This window comes from Stigmatopora nigra, chromosome 9 (assembly GCF_051989575.1).
Source record: "Stigmatopora nigra isolate UIUO_SnigA chromosome 9, RoL_Snig_1.1, whole genome shotgun sequence".
Lineage (NCBI taxonomy): Eukaryota > Metazoa > Chordata > Actinopteri > Syngnathiformes > Syngnathidae > Stigmatopora > Stigmatopora nigra.
The window spans coordinates 12,470,645-12,494,548 of record NC_135516.1 but is presented as its reverse complement, the minus strand read 5'-3'; the positions used below and the strand labels follow the sequence as shown (position 1 = coordinate 12,494,548).

General features: G+C 39.3%; 4 protein-coding genes across 17 annotated transcripts; 2 read left to right on the top strand and 2 right to left on the bottom strand.

Annotated features, from left to right (window-relative positions):
• Nucleotides 1–135: 135 nt before the first annotated feature.
• Nucleotides 136–3,257, bottom strand: fem1a (fem-1 homolog a). The gene has a single exon (XM_077724791.1). The coding sequence runs from the start codon at nt 2,714–2,716 to the stop codon at nt 863–865; it is 1,854 nt and encodes a 617-aa protein (XP_077580917.1). The 5' UTR covers nt 2,717–3,257; the 3' UTR covers nt 136–862.
• On the top strand, nt 2,189–20,431 carry LOC144201939 (phospholipid hydroperoxide glutathione peroxidase-like). Of its 14 annotated transcripts, none has more exons than XM_077724796.1 (12): nt 2,192–3,249; nt 3,341–3,384; nt 7,201–7,343; nt 13,643–13,728; nt 13,847–13,937; nt 17,657–17,806; nt 18,722–18,831; nt 19,063–19,207; nt 19,273–19,424; nt 20,016–20,040; nt 20,115–20,174; nt 20,265–20,431. In XM_077724796.1, exons 4-12 carry the CDS (start codon nt 13,682–13,684, stop codon nt 20,295–20,297), a joined length of 813 nt encoding a protein of 270 aa, XP_077580922.1. In that variant the 5' UTR covers nt 2,192–3,249; nt 3,341–3,384; nt 7,201–7,343; nt 13,643–13,681; the 3' UTR covers nt 20,298–20,431. The 14 variants fall into 14 exon arrangements, with proteins under 14 accessions (XP_077580923.1, XP_077580921.1, XP_077580922.1 ...); XM_077724794.1 differs by having other exon boundaries at nt 3,337–3,384; XM_077724801.1 differs by having other exon boundaries at nt 2,354–3,249; nt 3,337–3,384; nt 13,643–13,738; nt 17,745–18,191.
• On the bottom strand, nt 4,433–7,450 carry LOC144201937 (C2 calcium-dependent domain-containing protein 4C-like). Its single transcript, XM_077724792.1, has 3 exons — nt 7,207–7,450; nt 5,815–6,529; nt 4,433–5,145 (listed from the first exon to the last, which is right to left on the bottom strand). The coding sequence occupies exons 2-3, from the start codon at nt 6,526–6,528 to the stop codon at nt 4,591–4,593; spliced, it is 1,269 nt and encodes a 422-aa protein (XP_077580918.1). The 5' UTR covers nt 6,529; nt 7,207–7,450; the 3' UTR covers nt 4,433–4,590.
• Nucleotides 20,432–20,851: 420 nt separating the features above from the next.
• Nucleotides 20,852–23,536, top strand: LOC144201941 (phospholipid hydroperoxide glutathione peroxidase-like). Its single transcript, XM_077724809.1, has 7 exons — nt 20,852–20,983; nt 21,988–22,082; nt 22,470–22,614; nt 22,680–22,831; nt 22,939–22,963; nt 23,034–23,093; nt 23,183–23,536. Exons 1-7 carry the CDS (start codon nt 20,915–20,917, stop codon nt 23,213–23,215), a joined length of 579 nt encoding a protein of 192 aa, XP_077580935.1. The 5' UTR covers nt 20,852–20,914; the 3' UTR covers nt 23,216–23,536.
• The last annotated feature ends 368 nt before the right edge of the window (nt 23,537–23,904 follow it).

Below are 23,904 nucleotides of genomic sequence, written 5' to 3'. Positions count from 1 at the left end.
CTCATTTTTTTTACCATTATTGTTTTCTTTTGAATTTATATATTTTGATATATAAATATAGTATAGCACTGTAAAAAGTTCAGTACAAAAAGATAAAAAATGCTGAACAACCCATAAAAAAACCACATAAAAAAGTGCTGCTGCCATTCTGAATTTTATTCAGGCGCTTTCTGACAAACAAGTTCTTCAGTGTTAGAAAGATGAAGGCAGAAAAAACACTACATTATGGTTATTATCATCATTGACTAATATGAAAATTGAGTTTTTGAACATTATACTCCGGCGGGTTCGACATTTTGACTGAAATTGTGCATTGAAAGCAAAAAAATGGAGGATAATTTGAATTTTTAAATGAGTCGATTTGTGGTGGCAGCTCAAGTTATTTTGCAAAATGACCTGAGATATAATAATTCTTCAAATTTGGCACAGTGAGTTGAATATTTTTGACGTTCTCAATAAATACAAACGTGATTGGTCGGTTTCTGGAAAATTGGACTGATGCTGATTGCAATCCGTTATTTGAAACTTTTGTTAAACGCCTGAAAAAAAAAATCGACTAATTGTTGACATTAGCCGATGAATCAACAACTATTTTTGATACTCTGAAAATAATGAAATTATTTTCTGAGCTTATTAAACGCATTTAGCGAGAGGAGGTCTAATCACGTGGCGTCCAATCCTCCTGAACTCGAGTTCCTCACGAGCAGACGTCCGCAGATGGGAGGCCGCTAGCTGCCGTCCTCCCACTTTGAACTGCTGGGACGTCTACTAGCGACAAACAAAAAAATCAAGGGGAAATAATGACCGGTCGCCGATCCGAAGATGGGTCGCCGGGTGTAAGGCCGCGCGGAAAAAAGCGTGGTCAGTGCAGCTCGATGAAGGCTTCCATCTCCTCGGAGATGAGCCCCCGGTAAGGAAGTCTGTGCTTTTCCACGGCGCGCGCGGCCAGGCACTGGAGGGTGACGTAGTTAAGCGGGCAGAGCGCCGGGTGGGCGGCGTGGCGTTCGTCCAGAAGCTGGTAGGGCGCCTTACCGTCGGCGTTGGTGGCGTCAAAGTGCGCGCCGGCCTCCACCAGCAGCGCCATGATGTCGGGGCAACCGTTGCGGGCGGCTACATGTAGCGGGGTGTTGTTGTCCAGGTCGCGAGCATCGGCGTCTGCGCCGCACTCCAGCAGCAGCGCCGCCACTGGCCGCGAGGGGAAGCGCCCTACTGGGTAGCGCCCTACCGAAGTGGTCTCCTTGTCTGCTGCCATGTGCAGCGGCGTATAGCCGCGGCGCCCGCGGGGGTTGAGCTTGAGTAGCCGGTACACGGCGTGCTTCTTGCGGTGTTCCTGCTCGCCGTCGCACTCTAGCTTCTCCAGGAGGAAGAGCAGGTGCAGGATGATAGCCAGCGCCTTGGTGAACTGCGGCGCCTCCGGTGGGTCGTCTTTCTGCGCTACGGCACGCTCCACTTCCCGCACGCTTTTGCCCAACACCGTCATCAGGTCGTGGAAGCTAACGCGGGCGGCTGGCGCGCCCTTGGCACGGTCCTGTAGCACAAAGGAGAAGAGCTCGGCGAATGATAGGAAGCTGGACGCCGTCATGGGGCTGAGTGGGTCCAGGTTGCTCTGCTGCATGTCCAGGGCGTACTTCCACAGGCTGACGCAGCGCTCAAAGTTGCCCGAGTCGGCGTACACGGCACCCCGGTAGCGGATGTAGTAGGAGGTGTCTGGGTGGGAGGGCCCCAGGATGCGTTCGCGGACCAACAGGGCCTGCATCCTCATCTTGTCGGGGTCGGTGATGAGGGCCTCCAGCTCGCGGGCGCTGGAGGCTTCCCGCGCGCAGCCGTATGCCGGGACGGGCGGCCCCGGCGGCGGCTTCCCCACGCGGCCGGCTTTACCGCCAGGCTGCCGCAGCTCCATGGCTCGGCGCCAGTACTTCATGGCGCCTAGCAGGTCGCGCTTCTTGTCCACAAAGGTGGCCCCAAGCAGCTCCAGCGCGTCGATGCGCTCCTCGCGGGAGGCCCGCGGCTGGTGAGCCAGGTACTCGACGATGTTTGTGTGGCCCGTCACGCTGGCGGCCAGCAGCGGCGTCATACCGTAGCCGTCGCGCTCGGTGCGGGCGCCGGTCTTCAGCAGCATCTTCAAGATGTCCAGGCTGCCCGACTCGGCGCAGTCGTGTAGCGCCGTGTTGCCCTTGACGCTCTTACGGTTGACGTCGGCGCCGCGGTCCAGCAGGAACTTGGCGATGTCCTTGTGACCTTTGTAGCAGGAGATCATCAGGCAGGTGTGCCCATGGCGGTTGGCTACCTCCATGTCGGCTCGGTGCTCCACCAGGTAGCGCACAATGTCCAGGTGGCCGTCAAAGCAGGCAGCCCGAAGCGGGGTGGAGTTGGTCAGCGTGGCCTTGTTGACCGAGGCGCCGTGCCTTAGCAGCGCCTTGACCACGGGCAGGTGACCGGCTGCCGACGCCGCCCAAAGCGGCGGAGCCCCCTCGATGGTCTCGCCGTCGAAGTTGACCGAACCGCCGAGCTCCACGTTGGCCTTGCAGTGGACGATAAGGTAATCGACCACGTCCAAGTGTCCATACCTGGCCGCAATGAGAAGAGGTGTGCCCCCCTGGGTCTTCTCCTCGGCCAAAGCCTCCAGCTCCTCGGGACTTTTGTTGCTCAGCAACTTCTGGATAAGTTTTAGCTTGCCGTCTCTGGCCGCGTTGAACACCGCCGTGGTGATATCCATGGTTCAAAAGCTCCGTGTGGCCGCCAAGGCTGTCAAGCCCATAACCGCTCGAGGGCCACCAAGACGCCGAACGCGGCTTTTAAAAGCGCCCTCGTCGAAGGTTTATTCCGGCTTGGGCTTTCTGCTCTCATCTCTCTTCCATTTTGCGGCTGCTGTCAAGATGGCGCTCGTGTTGTTTGACAGTTCGGGTTGCTGCCTAGCCGTGGTGCATTCTGGGTCATGTAGTTGACAACACATATGAAACGCTGTCTTCCCCTGAGCTATTGAACTTCATTTCCTAGACTGCGGGTGGCTTTCAACGACATACCGGAAACGCAACACTCCCTTCGACCTAAGCGTAGATATCACACTTAAATAGACGTAGATGCCTAATGCGCGTCGTGAGCTGTATTGGTTTACAACCGTTCTAGTCAACTTTGAAATAGTTTGAAATGTCTATTTTCAACCAATTTCCACGGTATACGAAATTAAATGATATCTGATGCAATTATTCAACATCCAATTGTAGTATTGGATGCAGCTATCAATGACAGGTAATGAGGTTAATTCCCATAAAACCCTTCATCTTGTGGTTTTATAAGCTTTAAAGTTGTTTTTTATGACTCTTATTCTGTTGTCAGGCAGCATCATGAAGATATCAGATTCGTCACAGCAAAGGAAAGAAACAGGTGACACTTCAATGTGCAATTGTATATTTTATCCTGTAGGGGGCGACATTTAATCCATTTTCCATGACGTTTTTTTCCACGTATTTATTCGTCAAGGTTAATCATATACTGTACAAGGTACAGCTGGTAGTATATCATAATGATACATTTAAGCCATTGTGACATCAGACAATTTGAACATTAATACTGCACTTCAATGCAAAAAAAGGTAAAATACAACTGAATTCTACTGGGCCATAATTAATTGGAGTGCCCATAGATTAATAATAATTCCCACATTGTAAACTCTTCTAGCCTATTAATAAATCGAGATTGCAGTAAACGATAAGAATCTTTACTTCCCCTTCAATTTCCTCGAGTGTTTGCATTTGTGAGGAGAAATCCGACTGCACATAATTTAATCATCTCTAAAATTAATTAGGGAATAGGAATTCACAGAGACAATATTACTCATACACAATGGACTCCGCTCACTACAACCTTTCTTGATGATTTCATATGCCAAAAGGACACCAGCATCATATTTCTTTTTAGCCCAGGTGCATTTATTTCATGATTTAACAACAAGCCACCAAGAGAAATTTGATTCAAAATACATGTGTAAATGTGAATTGTTTTATGCTGAGTCATGCACGGAATATCAGTCATCTGTGAAGTCATCAGTTTCAACTATGCAAAGGTGAACTGATTCTATAATTTAATTGGTTTAAAACTGCCATAGTGGGAATGTAAAGCAATAATAATATTATTCATTCATTTTCTAAACCGCTTTATCCTGACTAGGTTCACATTTTTGAACTACAAACACAGAAAAAATTATTAGAAAATGACAGTTATTGATTTAAAAGGGGCAAAATCAGGAAATGTAATATACATCTATACTTTTCAGTTTAATTTGATCCTAAAACATAAAATCGGCACTCATCATTTACTTTCCCCGGCCACATAAAATGATGCTGCGGGCCAGATTTGGCCCCCGGGCCGCCACTTTGACAACATGTGCTCTCGAGGCAATTTACAACATCCAATCACCCTACCAAACATGTTTTTGGAATGTGGGAGTAAACTAGAGTACCCGGAGAAAACCCACTCAGCCTGGGGAGAACATGCAAACTCCACACATACAGGTGGACCGACCTGGATTCGAACCCAGTACCCCTGCACTGTGCCCAACAGTGATACACATATATAGGATGGATTCTGTCCTCACAAACCTGCCAGGAGGTCGCTTAGCATAACTTCCCGCTCCCCGAGAAGCATATTTCTCTTCAAACTGGTTCCCCGGTTGACCACCTTGATTTTCATGGCCGTGTTTTTCACTTTGGCCTGCGGGAGCGCGTCGAAAAAAAAGTCCTCGTTGAAAACGGGGTTGCGGCTGTTCCTGATGATGGTGCTCCTCTGTTTCTGCTTCTTGCCCGGTTTCAGGTAGAGCGTCACACAGCAGTTGATGCTTTTCAGCTCCGTGTTTTTGCCGTACACCGATTCGGCCGTCAGTACGCGGACTCTTAGCCTCGCCGCCTCCGGGTCGTAATGCGTGCTGAGTCGGAGCGTTCCGCCCTTGCGCAGGTTGACCGTGTGCACGCGCGCCGGAGGCTCGGACGCTGTCGCGCCCCCTGGGGTTCCGCCGGCGAACTTGCGTAAGGCGGGGGAAGTTGGGCAACGCGGGCGGCGCCGACGTACGTTGGGGCTGTTGTCGGCCGAGCTGCAGTCGTCCGTGGAGAGGGAGCTGTGGCGGGTTAGCGAGCGCTTGGCGCGACACACCTGAAAACAAATAAGCGAAAGATGCTATTGTAAAGAGCCAATTAGGGACTTGAGGCCGACCTTTGACCTTTGAAATAGGAAGGACTCGATGAACAAAAATGTTGACGTAAAAAAGTTTGTTGACGCTTAGATCAAATGTTGTTATGTCAAAGAATAGCCTTTTTTTAGTAATTTGTTTAAATATGAAAAAACTTAATAGGTGCATGCTATGCTAGGCTAGCTGGTTAAACACCACAAATTGCCTAACACTAGCTATGATTGGTTGCCCTTTGTCTCCTCGTGCCCTGCCATTGGCCATCCACTGATTCAGGGCGTTCCCTCCCGGTTCTTGTAATCAGCCTGGATAGGCTCCAGCACCCCCCGCGACCCTTGTGAGTATAAGCAGTTCAGAAAACGAATGAATAATATTTTGATGAAAACTAAATGTCTATACTGTTGATATCTTGGTGGCCCATTGGATAAGTGGTTAACGCGTTGGCCTTACAGTTCTAGGGTCGAGGGTTCGATTCCATGTTGGTTCTCACTGTATGGAGTTTGCATGTTCTCTCAAGGGCTTGCGTGGGTTTTCTCCAGGTACTCCGATTTCCTCCCACATCCCCCCCAAAACATGCTATGCTAAGCTAGCTGGCTAAAAATGACCCTAGGCCAAAAATAGCGCCCCCTTCTCACCTTAGCTTGCGTGTCCTTGGTAAACGATCGCAACAGGGAGGCGGAGCGCGACAACAGCGGCGAATGGAACTGCAACGACTCGGCCGACGAGCAGGTGTCGCTCTCCCCGCCGCTGAAATAGCGGTAGGCGTTGTCGGCGGGGGCCAGGTGAGTCCCCCCTGTAGAGCGCCTATGGCTGTTGGGGGACGTTAGCGGGCTAGCGGGGCTGCTATGGAACAAACTCTCCTTCCGACGGGTGTGCGGCGACTCCATCAGGGTGGAGAAGCCGTACGACGTCTGCGCCTTGGGGACGTACGGCAGAGACATGGCCGTCTGGGATTGAGGGTCCGCGTTGGTGTTGCCCCCCGGGACCCCCGGGACGCCGGTCGGGGGCTCGTCGGCGCTCTCGATTTGGATGATGTGGCGGTTAGCCGACCTCTGGAGGTTCCGTGCGTCCCCTCCCCTAAAGAGGCGGGGCCCGCCGAGGCCCTTGGCCTTAGGACCTTGGACGCAAATGACGTGGTCGGAGGAGGACGCACGCAAGCCCCCCGGTTGGCTCTCGGGGGGCTCCGGCTCTTCTGGTGGGCAGCAGACTAGTTTGGGGGGGATGAAAAAATGGGGGATCTTCTCCGGGGTTAGCACGTTGGCGTACACGGATACGGGGATGGCTTCGGTAGGCGGTGACGGAGATCTGCCGCTCTCCATTTTGTGCCGGAGCTTGTCCAGGAGCCACATTCTGTTGGGAGGAGTTGGTTTTGAGAAAACAAAGTTTTTGGTGGATGTTTTTATGATTAAAACTTTCTTCCGCATCATTTTTAAAATACAATACGATTGGAATTCAGAGCTGAGAGATTGGACGCCAATAGCACTACAAAAAGATTTACAAGCAATTACAATGCATAACCAGGTCAAAAGATTTCTACCTATAATTAATAATTTCAATTTTTTTCCTGTGAGTAAATTGAACACACATGTAGCTAAGCTATTAGCTAACTTCTTTTTAGTCTTTTTTATGTTTTATTCCAATTCCATTTGCATTGCAATTTCATCTCTCACAACTCACAATAAACCACTTCATTTTTGCCTTTAGAAAAATATAATAAGATAAGATAAGATAATCAATAATCTAACTTTCTATCTCTTTAAACTCATTCCCATGCCTTAAAATTTCACCTCCACCAACAATTACAACACACAACTTCTAACCACTAACCAAACCACTCAAAACATAAAAACCAACACAAAAAATGAACATAATACAAACAATATCCATATTCAAACATACTGCACACTATCCTTTTATTCCTGTAAACATGCCACATCTCACATAGCAACAAAATAACTTTGTATCTTTTTCTAAACAACTCCTTCCCACGACTTATTTCAATATAATTTCCATAACATCAGGCGCACCTGTGGACCTGGTTTTCTTCCGGAATACTGGAAAGTGGCGCGTGCGATCCACTTGGAGGTTCCGCTGTTCCAAATGTGATCCACCAGAAGAATAAGAAGAAGAAGAAGAAGAGAAGGCAGGCAGTAGAAGAGACGAGGTGCGCTTTTTATCAGACGAGGCGCGCTTTTTATGAGGCGAGGCGCTCTCTCCTCTGACGTGACAGCAGCCAATGGGCACCTGGAGAAAGCTTCCCCCAGATTTATTCCCCATTTCGTACTCCAAATGACCCCCATTGTAAAAAGATCTCGGCGTCAATTTCAATTGGCTGCCAGCCGCTCGCACTTGGATTTCCGATGTTATGTAAATGAGCAGATTTTATTGGGAATTGTGATGGCGCGCGTGGAAAAGTAGGCACAGATTGGTGGCGTTTATATTCCGCTTTTTTTCTTCTTCTATGTTGGCGTTAATGGCGGTCTGATAGAATTGAAGTCAGTAAAAAGGAATTTATGGTAAGGAATAAAGTCAAAAATCTTTCCAGAATGAAAGAATGAAGTGGGAAGTCATTCTGGAATTAAAGAGTAAAGTGGACATTTATTCCGGAATAAAAGAGTAAAGTCAAAAATTATTCCAAAATTTGAGAATAAAGTCAAAACCTGTTCCATGATTAAATAATAAAGTCAAAATCTTCCCAGAATGAAAGAACAAAGTGAAAAGTCATTCCGGAATAAAAGAGTAAAGTCAAAATTTATTCCTGAATAAAAGTAAAGTAAAAAATCATTCCAAAATTAAAGAATAAAGTAAAAAATCATTCCAAAACTAAAGAATAAAGTCAAAACCTGTTCCAAGATTCAAGAATAAAGTCAAAAATATTCCAGAATAAAAAAGTAAAGTCAAAAAACATTCCAAGATTAAAGAATAACTTCAAAAAATTATTCCGGAATAAAAGACTAAAGTCAAAAATCATTCCAAAATGGAGGAAAGTCAAAACTAATTGCAAGGTTAAATAATATAGTCCAAAATTATTCCAGAATAAAATAGTAAAGTCAAAAATCATTCCAAAACAATAGAATAAAGTCAAAAATCATTCCAACAGTAACGAATGTGGTCAAAAATCATTGCAGAAGGAAAGAACAAAGTCAGAAATCTTCTCAAAATGAAAGAATACATTTGAAATCATTCCAAAGCACAATAAGGTCGTAAGTATAAGACCAATAAGGAAATTCTGAGAATCAAATCAAAATACCAAGGTAAACCCCACCGACAAAAACAAAAAGTTGGGCGAGGCCCATCCCGACCAAAATTCTTGGAATTTTGAAAAAAATGATGCAATTGTGGCTATCAATTTCTTCCATCAAAATTCCCTTGAAAATGTAAGAATTTGAATAAAGAATCAGTCACAATTCCCAGCTAATAAATCTATAAGAAACAGCAAGTTTATTAACATCTTGTGTGTGCAACTCACATTTAATATTCATATCACTTATTATAAACTCCAAAGTCTTTGAGAAAAGTGAAGAATTAAAGGTAGAATTACGCTAATGAGTTCACTCGGCCATTTTTTTTCCTATCCTGAAAATAGAAGCAAGTCCATTAAAGATTAGCGACGCCTCATTAACTCCTGCCAAGAATCATCCGGTGGGCTTCTTCGTCATCCATTTTGATATTTCAATAGACATGTATTTTAAACAATGTCGGATTTCATTCTCAATTTCACAAAGTGACAAAATCTCTTCAAAATATGCCTCCATGTTACCCGAATGTCTACCAACAAAGGTTTTCAAGTGCTATTTCCATTTTAGAAAGGGCAAAAATTGGGAGAAAATCAATTCAAAATGTAAAAAATACACACACAAATTGTCTAGCAATATTATTACCGTATTTTTCGGATTATAAGTCGCAGTTTTTGGTCGGAGGCGCGACTTATAGTCCAGAAAATACGTTTGTAATTGGCCGCGAGCCGTTAAAGACGATGTATTTTTACTCTGATCACGTTGAATAACCCTGTGTACAATGAGAGGAGACGTTGTAGTCCACCTACACGTTTCTGCCATGGCAGCAGCCTTCATTAGCGACCATTTGCTGTCTTTTCTTTCAACGGCATGGCGGGCCGGATGGCCAAACAACCCCCGTCAACCCCCGTTATGTTTTCTTACCCTTCTTCTTCAACAAATTGCACCCAAGCTAAATAGGACATTTGTTGACATGTTGACTACATAATCATGTTGACTACCTAGCTCTGCTGGCTACTTATTTAAGTTGACTACTTATGTTGACTTCTTATTAAGTTGGCTACTTATTTATGTTGACTACTTATTTAAGTTGACTACTTATGTTGACTTCTAATTATGTTGACTACTTATTTATGTTGAATACTTTGTTTTTGCACAATACTTATCTATGTTGACAACTTATTTAAGTTGACTACTTATCTATGTTAACTACTTATATTGACTACTTATTTATGTGACCACTTAATCATGTTGACTAGATATCTATGTTGACTACTTATTTATGTTGACTACTTATTTATGTTGACTACTTATTTATGTTGACTACTTATTTATGTTGACTACTTATTTATGTTGACTACTTATTTATGTTGACTACTTATTTATGTTGACTACTTATTAATGTTGACTACTTGTGTTGACTTCTAATTATGTTGTGTACTTATCTATGTTGACTACTTATTTAAATTGACTACTTATCTATGCTAACTACTTATGTTGGCTACTAATTATATTGACTACTTATTTATGTTGACTACTTGTGTTGACTTCTAACTAAGTTGTCTATTTGTCTATTTTGACTACTTATTTAAGTTGACTACTTATCTATACTAACTACTTATGTTGGCTACTAATTATGTTGACTACTTATGTTGGCTACATATCTATGTTGACTACTTATTTATGTTCACTACTTGTTTATGTTGACTACTTATTTATATATTGACTACTTATCTATATTGACTACTTATTTATGTTGGCTACTTATTTAAGTTGACTACTTATTTATGTTGACTACTTATTTATGTTGACTCTTATTTATATATTGACTACTTATCTATATTGACTACTTAATTATGTTTGCTACTTATTTATGTTGACTACTTATTTATGTTGACTACTTATTTATGTTGACTACTTATTTATGTTGACTACTTATTTATGTTGACTACTTATTTTTGTCGTCTACTTATTTATTGATTAATTATTGATGCGTGTACTTCATGGTGAAGCCTTTAATCTCATTCTAGTCTTATAGGAGCATAAGGGCTTTGAATTGAATCAAATTATTGGAGCATGCTAGTTGTGAAATGTCTTCTCTTGAAATTGTTAGCAATAAAAGTCAGACGCTTTGAGTCACGCCTCCACTTGAGAAGCAAGTGGACGGAATAGTTGAGTCATGCGCATCGCAGCGGGAGGATCATCGGGATTTTCAAGGAGCTGTTGCCATCTTATTCGGAAAATGTTTCCAATGAAAAATATGGGGCAAACCAAAGACCAGAAAAAATGGGAAAAATGACCGTTTTGAAGGGTAACAAAATGTCGGATAGATGGTACATTCGGTGATCAGAAATATTTTTAGATTTTTCTAAATAATCATTGAGCGGTGGATTTTTAAATGAGGCTTCATACCACGCAAATCAATTCACACATCCTACACATAAATATCAAAAGCACGTGAACAATGAAAAAGAAAGCCAGTGCGTAATCCCTTTTGTTCATTGTTTGGCAAAATGGAGGCAAGAAGTGAAGCAAAGGAACAAAGATGGAATAATCCCAAATGTAATCCTCAAACTCTACAAAAACATGACTAAATAACGTATTGTACGGACTATAAGGCTAGAATTGCGACTTAAACACAAGTGTAAAGACATTTTTATACTTTGAACTCCAACAACTTGTGTTTTTTAGGCAATTATTTAAAAAATATGAATATGCTACATTAACAGGTGCTTAAAAATGCAAATTATACCACAGTGTGACTTCTATCTACATTTTTTTTGTTTTCTTTGTGCATTCTTCAGCTAGTGCAGCTTATACTCGGGTGCGACTTATATTCGGGTGCGGCTTATAGTCCGAAAAATACGGTAATTCAATTCCTGCTGGATAAATTGCCGTGTAATCATTTAAAAAAAGATGACAGTGAGTTACCCTATCGCAAAATATTTTTTTTTTTGTATTTAATGGCGAAGGTGAAGTCCCAGTTGCAGTACTCTCAATTCACCACTAGTCCATGTCAATTTGATTGGACATTTTTTTCCATATGGCCAAAACATATCCAACAAAGGTGTCTTTCCCTCAGATACATATTTAAAAACCGTTAGTCAAGTGCGTCCGGGCTGGCGTCCGTCTCATGGGCCAGCTGTACCCGAATCCGCGTTAAGGCTCTTTAAAGTCCACGGCGCCATCTGTTTCGGGGACACCGGCAACCAGGGTAAACAGACGTCGTCAAACTCGCGGCGCCGATACACTCATTTGAGGATTAGCACATACGCCAGCTAAAAGGCGAGAACGTAGAATAAATGCGGACGAAGGAACATTGGACAGATGGACATGGGGTGAAGACGGTGCACGCTGGACCATCTGCAAGACGCTTGAGGAGAAAAACAGAAGCGGGTGGACAAAAATTGAACAAAAGACTCAAAGGAATCAAGTCTTTACATTTTTTTGGACTGTATTTTATGGACTATAAGTCACACTTTTCATTCTCAAGTAGGATTTATAACAGGTTTTTTGGACTGTATTTTCTGGACTATAAGTCACACTTTTCCTTCTCAAGTGCGACTTATAGTCCAGAAAATACAATCCAAAAAATGGAAAGAAAATACTGTCCAAAAACATATTTTTTTTCCTCTCAGGATTTTTTTGGATAGTATTTTCTGGACTATAAGTCGCAATTCTCATTCAATGCCTCTTATAATTTTTATCTATCTCTTATGTTTTTTGGACTGTATTTTCCGGACTATAAGTTGCAATTTTAATTTTCAATTGCGACTTATAAATGTTTTTTTTCTGTTATATATTTTTAGGCCGTATTTTCTGGACTATAAGTGACACTTTTCAGCAAAATTCGGGGTACACCACATCTCACTGTACTTTGAACCTACATCAATTAACGTAAACATCCACCAAAATGGAGTTTATTTATTTTGTATATTTATTCATCTTGTAATTGACAAATACAGTAATGGACAGATATTTTTTTCTGATTTTATTTGGAATTCACACATGTTGACATGATAAAAAATGCTATTAATATGAAAATTCTCTTTACGTGCCATCAAATTCAATCAAAACTCCAATTTTATAAAGCTTTCAACGATCAAACAAAGTCAGCAACGACAGTACACCGACCTGGATTCGAACCCAGTACCCCAGAACAGCCAGCCCGACATGCTAACCACGCATTTAATAAAAAAAACACGACACGATTTCTCATTTGCGTCACAAAGAACCGCCGTGACCCCTTTAGCTCGTTAACGTGTTTTCCGAGAAAAGTTGGGCGTCCTCGTGGTTAGCTCTGCCTGTTTTTCCGCCCCCCCCCCGGCCCACCCTCGGAGACGCACCATGGCGGCGTATAGCGGCGAGGGTGTTTGAAATGGAGGAGGACCTTCGGTGCTGAGACAATAGCGCAACACTCGGCCTCTGTGTTTATTTTTGCTCTTAACACTCCCACAAACTGCGCTTGGATACGAATTTGCAATCAGCCCATTGTTATTCGCGTGTTTTGATCCTCGCCCCGTCAATTTTCTACCGGAGGGAAGTAGAAAAGTAACATGTTATTCCTATCCATATCATATTTTAGACTACTAAACGTAGGTTTAAAATGAAATCATTATCAAAACAGGATTAAAGGCACTGTTTTGTCATTTTTCATGATGGATGGGGGGTGCTGGAGCCTATCTCGGGTAACTACGAACACTGGGTGGGGTTACAACCTGATCTAATTTTGGCAATTAGAGTGATTAGGGTGAAAAAAAATACATATTTTTAAGTTGGCATGGTGAAAAAGTGGAGACTGAGTTGGGCTCGCAGTTTTAACATTGTGGGTTCAAACCCAGTTTGGTTCTAACTCTGGAATTTGAATTGAATGCTTTTATTGTCATTATATATATGTATATATATATATATGTATACTCAAATTTAAAGCCTTACTATGAAGTGCACTATAACAAAAACAAACAAATAAATAATCTATTTATAATAACTATGACTAATAAATAAATAAGTAGTCAACACAAGGCTCCGGCACCCTAGTGAGGATAAAGCGGTTCAAAAAATGACATAATAAGTAGTTAACAACATCAGCAACATAAATAAATAGGGAATTGTGTGCCTTTTCTATGGCTACTACTATGTTTTCCTCCCATATCCACAAAACATGCTAAGCTAGGCTAGCTGCTTGAAAACTCTATTTTGATTGGTTGTTTTTCTCCTTGTTCTCTAGAATTGTCTGGCCACGGATTCAGGGGTGTCCCCCTACCTGATGCTTAAAGTCAGATGGGATAGACTCCGGCACCCCCCGCGACCCTTGTGAGAAAATGTATGTTTTATTTGCACTTGAGAAAATGTGACAGGCCAAAAAATGAAAATGTGTGACTTATAGTCTGGAAAATATGCTAATGTGAGTAAGAAAATGTCTGTTCTCCAGCCAATGTGTCAACCGGCTCCGGGCTCCGACTCTCCATCTGTCCAATCTCTTATGCAGTAGAACGTCAGCAAGAAGACAGCTGGAGAAAAAAGTGAGTACGAATCCCATGGTAAAATGGCAATGGCGCTACTTTGAATAAGTATTGAAAGTTTGTATTTGCTGCTACACAATGTGTGCTTGACTGGTGTTATTTTTAGCGCGCTCGCTAGTCGGGGTTGAAAGCCGCGGGAATGCGTCATTAACTCTCGGAGCCCCCCGCGGTTTTTCTTTGGTTCTGAGCTAATGCCAGTTAAGACTCAAAAAATGTTTTTTTAGTGTTGTATGTCAATGGCGTCCAATTTATGGGTGATCCGAACAACTGGTTTTTGTGTGTTTTTGATGAAATTGACGTCAATGTGAGCTTGTTTTGACAGTTGATTAATCAATGATTCTTTTTTTAAATTAAGACGATTGTGGTTATTTTTACTGTTTGTTTTAATTAGGCATTCACGTTTTAGCTAAAATTTGGATTGGGAAGTTTTTGGAGTTTGGACTGGAGAGTTTGTTTTCTTTTAAAAAACAGCCATATGAGGCTATATAAATACATGATTTTAATACAAGGAGATACAAGAATATTTATGGATTTTCTTTTTTTTAACTTAAAAAAAGGTTTTTAAAAAATGGAGTAGTGGTTAGCACTTTGGCCTCGCAGTTCTTGGGTCAAGGGTTTGAGCCCATCAATATAGGCCCAAACAAATAAATAATTTTAATACAAAAATATTCAAGAATATTTATAGATTTTATTTTTTTTTACTTAAAAAAATGTTTAAAAAATGGAGTAGTGGTAAGCACTTCCATATTAAAGTGGAAAACAGAAAATATTTTTATATATTTTTGCAAGATAATTTTTGACCTAAAAACACCAAAAAATTGATTAAAAAATTGCAATTATTGATTCAAAACGGGCAAAATCCGGAAATATAATGTACATAGATATTTATCATTTTAATTTGATCCTAAAACAGCTATAATTTACTTTCTGGGGCCACAAAAAACTATGTAGCGGGCCATATTTGGCCCCCGGGCCACCACTTTGACATTTTGAATTAAAGGGAATGACTTGAGCCGCTTTGATTAGCGGCGAATTGTTATCATCTGTTTACATCGACAATGAAAAGCAAAGCTTGTTTACATACTTTGATTGTTCCTGGCTGGATGATTTTAGGAAGTGCGGCTTTGGGATGAAGTCAAAAGGGGATGCTAATTAGCTGTCAGATAAACATTGAAGATCTTAACTTGGTAGCGAGTAGGTAGAGGGGGTGACGGAGCCTGATGTGGACTATTGAGAAGCGCAGTCAGGGGAAAGAGACTGCGGAATGGGTTGCCTTGCCAACCGAGCCCCTTGGAGCGCGCTAGGGTTAAATGTGAAGCCTTCTCCGCCAATGCAGATATAGTTTGCCATCTGTTTTCCCCACCACGCACGCTTCCTTTGCTACTACATTTGGCAAAAAAGGCGGCTGTAGGTGTTGTCATTACCAGCTCGCCGTGGGAAGTTAATTTGATTTTTAATGGGAAAGGAAAATGTGGGCTTGCTTGTTCGGAAAATTGAAGGGGAAATAAATTGGTGGTGATGGCGGTGGTGAGTGACTGTCCGGTTGCTTTCCAGTGAACGGATGCCTTCATGTTTACTTTTGATTGCTCTTAATGATTGAGTTATTATTTGTAAGCTATCTGGTCATGAGATAAAAAAGTATTTTGTGTGTTGCGGGATATTTTAGGACATGTAAAAGTAAGAAACAACCATTTTATTTTTCCTAAGGGTATTAAAAACTTTCAAAACAAACTATTACAATGAAGATAATTTTAATAGAATTCTAATACTTACAATACTTCAAGAAAAACACAAATTTTTCTACTATTTAATTGCCTTCAAATTTTCTTAATGTTTTTTTTATAACTGAATTCTGCCATTAAAGGTATTTATCGTATTTACTCGCATATAAGCCGCCCCGCGTATAAGCAATGGCCTTAAAATCGCCTTAAAATTGTCAATTTTGACATTTTCTCGCGTATAAGCCGTCCCTCTGATTGCCATTTTTTCACCTCCATATTCATGGTTTTAATAGGGAGTACAAATGTTTTATTTTGAAGGGAAAATCTTAAGAAAAATCATCTTACGCAGTATTTCTGAGATACTATATGAATCAAAAACAGATTATTATAGTCAATATTCATCCAGTAAAGTTGTTTTCTTACTGCAAAACAGAAAATAACCAAAAAAATAGTATATACATACTTTGCCGATATCTACTAGTAAAAGACTACAGCAAGTTTTGTGCGTATATAAGCCGTATACTTGATTCAGTCATAATTTTTTTTTAAAGTTACAAATACGGCTTATATGCGAGAAAATACGCCAAGTGTTTTGCGAGAAACTTCTAAAGTTTTGCGGTCCATTTGAAGATCATACATTCCGACCCTAAAAGTCCAGCAAATCAGAAAAGATCAGACACGCAAAGGCTAGAAAACAGTAAAGATGTTGCTTAGGAACAGTACAAATTTCTGCAACTTTTTTCTAAAGCAACTGATCTCATCTCCTGGAGCGCCGCGTGTTATGATGGGCGGGGCTGGAGGAGGCATGTTTAATAGAGGTGGTTGCTAGGCAACAGTTTTGTTTTAAGATTGATACCCATAAAGCGTCTTGGTCATTGGCTATCTCATTTCTCGCTAATTCCTCGTGTTTGACAGCTTCTTTATTTAGAATGGAGGAAATAAGTGGTTCTTTTTTATTTATAATGTGTTGCTAGACATTATATATATATATATTGTATATTTAGAATGTGTGGATAATTAATAAGGCTTGACTCATCTTATTTAAAAGCAGTAAATACTGTTTCCAGCCCAATTGAGTTATCAAAAATGTTTTTTCCTGACTTATGTGACCTTTGACCTCATCTGCCCTAAATTTTATCTATTTGCCCCATGACCTTTGACCTCATTACCCCCAAATTTAATCAACTCTACATTTTGATACTAGAAATATTAAGTAATAGTGATAATAATAATCCGGTTATTCATTTTTGACTTACCATAACTGCATACATATTTGTCCCCTGTGATCTTTGACCTTTGACCCCATCACCCCAAATGGAATGACCTCTTTTGTTTATTCTCGCAAATATTTTCTACAATTATTTCATTCCAAATCCTCTTTTTGAGCCTCTTAATAGTAAACAATCTTAACTTAACTTAACTCAACAAAAACTAAAACCGTATTTTTATCTTATCTTATTATTAATAAAATAAACACACACACAAAAAGGAAAAAATCTACTAAAAACCCTAAAAAAGACCAAACGTCTTAATCTCATAATAAAAATGTTCAATAAAATAGAAAAATAATAATATATAAATAATAATAAAAAAATCGAAAGCCAAAGACTGTAAATTAAATTCTACTATATAAAAAACCTACTAATGTAAAAAAATGACCAAAAAATCAAACATATACATAAAAAAAACCTACCTAAGTCATCATTAACAAATAATCAAACATTAAAAAACCCTTTGTGTCATCTCTAATAACCAAATAGTGTTATATAAACCCCCCCATTTCAATTAAACTGAGACCTATCACAATGACCTTTACATTTCATTTTGAGTCCTAATTGGCCAAATGACAGGTGTTTAATTACCAGTGTTTGAATGGTTGATTCCAATGAAGAAAAAAAAGGTGTTTTGTCCTCCTCTCATTAAAGGTCTCTACCATAAAAGCCATCTTTGAACATTTCTGCTCATCCATTTTTTTTTTTTCTTCTTTTTTTTTTGAAGGAAACACTTGGACTCCAGGGATGCTCATTTGCGGCAAATCTTTTTATTTTTATTTTCTTTGATCATTTCCCCTTTGTGTTCCACCTAGAACTCCATGGAAATAAATCATTCATTTCCACGGGGTGCTGGAGCGCAGCTGCCTCACTGTCGGTAACAAAGTCAGATTTTACAAGATTATTTTTGACCTAAAAACACAAAAAAAATGATTAAAAAATGTTAATTATTGATTTAAAAGGTGGAAAATCAAGAAATATAATATACATATGTATATCTATCACTTGAAATTTATAATATATATTCATATTATAGTTTTTATTTAGCAATTTTTGAACATAATCATGACTATGCATTTTTCCTGACTAAATGTTATCAATTCGTTGTAATTGGTTGTACTTTCTTGTTAGTACATGTACTTTACTCAGTTCTGGGCGGGGTCAAATTACGTAAATGATGTCAAAATTGTCAATATAAATCGTTCTTGCGATCGTTTTCAGTATTATTCGGTGTACTCAAGAGCGGATTCACCAAAAAAATGGTAACACATTTTACTACCACTCTTTTTAATGCGTAATGTAAATTTCATATTCAATGCTACTATTTTTAAATTTGTAACTAACAAATGGTTCCAAAGTAACCATTTGTTGGGTATTATAAATGTTTTTTTTTTATTTTTACGGGTGGAAAAGTGTTTTACTCAGCTCTATTCCTTAAATTATTTTGTTTATTATGAAATTTAGATTTTATAGGGTTATCTTGTTAAATTGGCTTCAGTGAATTGACCTATTCAAAAATAAGCCTATTACTCAACAAAATGGTATTTGTTCGTATTTTTCTCAACTAAACATGCTTAAATATCAGTTTTAATTATTTTTTTAAGTTTCTCCCCTCTCAACATGTATAAAAAAGTAGTTAAAAAGAAATAAACAGTAAAAAACGACATCTTAAATGAAACGTGTAAAGTAAAATTTAATTGAAATGATCGATCCTTTGTATTCTGTTCATTTTTACTGTTTTTGTTAAAGTCAAAATTCTAAATTATTGCTCTAAAAACAATATTTTTTGCAGTGTTCAAAAGAGGATTGCCCACAAGGGAGTGATTGGGAAAACGCCAAGTCCATGCACAACTTATGCGGCCTGGATATTGACGGCAACGAGGTACCCCTGGAAAAATACAAGTAAGCTTAAGTCCTATCTCCACTATTTTGACATCACCTAGCCAACATCGGGTTTTCATTGCATTATTTTTTAATGTTTTTACAGTCTTAAAGACATGCTCCATTACTTATTTTAGTTACACTGGACAGTTTTAGGTTGCAGTAGTACTTGAAAGTAAATTGACTGTCATAATGATATGTTTTCTTGTTCTGTTTATTCATTCATCCATTCATTTTCCGTTTCTACCGCAGGGGTTACGTTTGCCTCATCGTCAATTTGGCCTCCAATTGTGGCAAGACCCAAGTAAACTACACTGAGTTGGTGGAAATGCATAATAACTTTGCTGACAAGGGTTTACGCATCCTCGGGTTCCCATGCAACCAGTTTGGTGGTCAGGTAAATTGGCACCCATTTTGGCTCTTACATTTCACTTTTTAATATTTTCAACTGTGATGATTTAGGAACCTGGAACGGACGCAGAGATTAAAGAGTTTGCCAAAGGTTACAACGTCAAGTTTGACATGTTCAGTAAAATTGACGTGAATGGCGACAATGCGCATCCTCTTTGGAAGTGGATGAAAAGACACCCCAATGGAGCGGGTTACTTAGTAAAGTAAGTAATACTAAAATACTCCAATTTATATATACCGTATTTTCACGACTATAAGGCGCACTTAAAAGTCTTAAATTTCTTCCAAAATAGACAGTGCGCCCTATAATCCAGTGCGCCTTATATATGGAAAAAAACAGAAAACCAAAAACCACCACTGCCGGACAGTAAAAAAAAACACAAACGCCTGAACTGAAACAATACTGTTAAATATGCATATGCCATCTTAGTTTACAACATCTTCCATCATATAGCTCCTCCCCCACTGCAAGATTTTATACAAAAACATCCAAAACATCAACAATGGCTGGCTGTAGAGGTGACTGTGTAGTGAGTGAGTGCTTCATACCTGGAAGTCAATAGCAATTACCGTATTTGCAACACTATAAGGCGCACTTAAAAAGTCTTAAATTTTCTCCAAAATAGACAGTGCGCCTTATAATACAGTGCGCCTTATAATACAGTGCGCCTTATATATGGAAAAATTCATTGAGGTGCGCCTTATAGTCGTGAAAATACGGTATATATGCCTGTTACATTTTTCTTCAACTTTATAAAACATGTTTTCAAACTGATTTTTTCCTTTTATTCTAGCCACATCAAGTGGAACTTCACAAAGGTGATTTTTTTTAAATAATATTGTGGAGTTTTGGCATCAACAAAAATATTAACATCAACTTTTTTTTTTGACAGTTTCTAATAGACAGAAATGGGCAAGTGGCAAAGCGGTATGGTCCAAATCAAGATCCCAGTGTAAGTTTTGATGGTTCTTATGGTAATGTGTGATGTTATTTTGTATCAATTTTGACTTAAAAAATGTTTTTATTGTTTTTGTTTTTGCAGGAGGTGGAGAAAGATCTGGCGGACTATCTTTAATTCGACATTCGACATGTGTTTGACTGCACGTGGACACAAGACATTCCTTCTATGAAATGTTGTGTTATTGGGGGAAAAGTCAAATGCTCTTTGTGAAGATAAAGAATACATGCATTCGAGTGCTCTAACATCAACATGGATCACATTTCATATTTATTATTATATAAGAATGTATTTGGGATATTATTCTGGTTTGTAAATCAACAAGTTTTTTTTCTGGACATTTTTAAAAACTTTCATGGAGTCATGAGTTAAATCACTCATCAAACTATACTAACAATAAACACTAGAAATAATATAGGCACATTTCTGAAAACGACTCAATAGAAAATAAAGTTTCTTCAATTTACCACTTTTCTTCCTGTAAAAGTGCACCTTCTATTGGCCAAAATGTAGAACTTCAGCTACTTAAAAAACGACTTGAAATTGATATATATATAATTTATATTATAATTATTATTTTACAATTACTTAAACACCTTTATTACCATGCATTTTTCAAGACAGAATATGTTAAAAATGAATTTTAATTCGTTATACTTTCTTGTTGGCGCATGCGTATGACTCAGACCTGGGCGGGTTAAGATGACGTAATTCATGTCAACTGTGTTATCTTCATGTGTTTCTTGCGAACTTCCTCAGTAGTATTCGGTGTTCTCGGGAGCGGAGGATTGACCCGAACAATGGTAACACATTTTAAACCCACCCGTATTATACCGTGATGTAAATTTCATTTCATACATTTTTTAAACGATCTAAACATCAGCCGTCTTCATTTGTGTACAATAGCTAAAGCGCTCAATGCTACTATTTTTAAAACGCGATGTGTCACTAACAAATGGTTCCGACGTAACCATTTGTTTTGTAATATAAGTTTTTTTTACGCGTGGAAATAGCGTTTTACTCGAAAAAAACAACTCTATTCCTTAAATTTTGTATATTACGAATGATAGATTTTGTATGGCTAGCTTGCTAAATGGTTTCAATGTATTGTAGTATTAAAAGATAAGCCTATGAATGAATGACTCAACAAAATGTGAACACGCAGGGTGATTATTATTTGTTCTTCCATTTCATGTAATATTTTTTAATATTCCATAGGTAGCACATTTAACCCTTTATCTGCCACTGAAGGTATTAGAGATTTAATACACTTCGCTTATTAAAATAGTTTGGACGATTAGCATCGTCAATGGCACGGAAGAAACAGGAGTATTTGTCCTTACGTTTATTATTTCTATTTTTGAAAATGATGGTATTTATTCGTATTTTTCTCAACTAATCACCTATATACATCAGTGTTTAAAGTTTTTTTTCAAATTACCCCCTCCCAACATGTGTAAAAAATAGATAATTAAAAAGGAATAAACAGAAGATATTCTCATGTTTACTTGAACTAAAAAACAGCTTAAATGAAACCTGTAAAGTGAAATTTAGTTTGAACGATCAATCCTTTGTATTCAGTTCATTTTTAAAGTTTTTATCGAAATAAAAATTCTAAATTCATGCTCTAAAAATAATAATAGGCCCTGCCCCTACGAAGAATTGATTATCTTTGACGAAGTCAGTGATAACGTGACCCAAACGGACTAAAGGTTGCTTGTACAAGACTTTATGCTTAGTTCGCTGACTCCGTTGTTGACTCATTTCCTGATTGCGCACCTTAAACCTTACCCTTATTTTTTTACAGTGTGCGCAAGTGAGTGATTGGCAAAGCGCCAAGTCCATCTACGACTTCTCCGCCAAGGATATTGACGGAAACGAGGTATCCATGGAAAAATACAGGTGATCTTTCGACCTATTTCCACTATTTTGACATCTAGTGGCTATTTCAAGTGTTCAACCAGCTAGCCTAGCCTAGCATGTTTTTGGAATGTGGAATGAAAATGGAGTACTTTGAGAACACACAAACTCCACATAGTAAGGACCAATCTGGGCTTGAACCCTCGACACCATCACTGTGAGACCAAGGCGATAACCACTTGTCCACCAGGCCCCACCCCATAATTAATTCCATTATTTTTTTATGTTTTTGCAGTCTTAAAGACATGTTACTTTGCTGATTGTAGTTACACTGGACAGTTTTAGGTTGAAGTAGTACTTGAATGTAATGTATGTATGTTTTTTGTTCTGTTTATTCATTCATCCATTCATTTTTTGTTTCTACCGCAGGGGTAACGTTTGCATCATCGTCAACGTCGCCTCCAAATGAGGCAAGACCCAAGTAAACTACACTCAGTTGGCGGAAATGCACGCTTCCCTAGCTGAGAAGGGTTTACGCATCCTCGGGTTCCCATGCAACCAGTTTGGTGGTCAGGTAAATTGGCACCCATTTTGGCTCTTACATTTCACTTTTTAATATTTTCAACTGTGATGATTTAGGAGCCTGGAACGGAAGCAGAGATTAAAGAGTTTGCCAAAGGTTATAACGCCAATTTTGACATGTTCAGTAAAATTGACGTGAATGGCGACAACGCGCATCCTCTTTGGAAGTGGATGAAAGCACAACCCAAGGGAAAGGGCTTCATGGGGAAGTAAGTAATACTAAAAATACTCTAATTTTAAGTTTTTTTTTTTAAACTTGTTAAAACATGCTGAAAAATGGACATTTCAAACTCGTTTGATTTTCTTCTCATCCTAGCAACATCAAGTGGAACTTCACAAAGGTGATTTTTAATAATAGTCTGGATAATATTGTTCATAAACAAAAAATATTGACATAAATTTCCTTGACAGTTTCTAATAAACAAAGAGGGGCAAGTGGTGAAGCGGTACGGTCCAACAGATAATCCCAGTGTAAGTTTTCATGGTTCTTATGGGAATGTGTCATGTTTTTTAAAGTAAAAATGTATTCAAAATGTGTTTTTGTTGTTGTTTTTTTGCAGGTGGTTGAGAAAGATCTGCCCGAGTACCTTTAATTTCACATGTATTTGACTGTATGTGGATCTCTCGTATGAACATGAGGTTTAGGTACGCGGGGGGTCTGGACCAATGACGGCCTGTCCGCGAACCCAATTTTCGGGCAGGGCAAGTCTGATGTCTCGGCGTGCAGCTAATTTCCAGACCTTCCGCTACGCTAACTTCACTAGCTCATACGAGTAGAGATCGTGTTTATTATTTAGCAACCCCATCTCAAACAAGACTGACACTGAAGGAAAAAAGTCAAATTTTGGGCTTTAAATAAAAGGATGCTCGTTGTGAAGATGAAGAATACATGCATTCGAGTGTTCTCACATTAATATGGATTCCATGTCTTTTTTTTTTTTTATAAATTATGTACTTAGGGATATTTTTCTGATTTTTAGTTCAACAACTGCCATTTTTTATTTTTTTTGAAAAATTTTAAAAACTTTCTAGATGAACGCTTTCTGCCAAACCTCCCTGTCAAAAAGAATTGGATCTCCATTGCCGTCAACGTAAGCCAATGAGTTATATCACTTTAAGAAATATATATGGAATATAATAATACACATGGAAGGATTTCAAGTTAGTTTTTATTTTTTTGAATGCCGCACTCAGGAAAAAAGTTTGGACACCCCTGGATTAAATGTCTAAATGTATATATTCAGGAAGAAAACCCGCATTTTCACTGTCACAAAGTATTTGT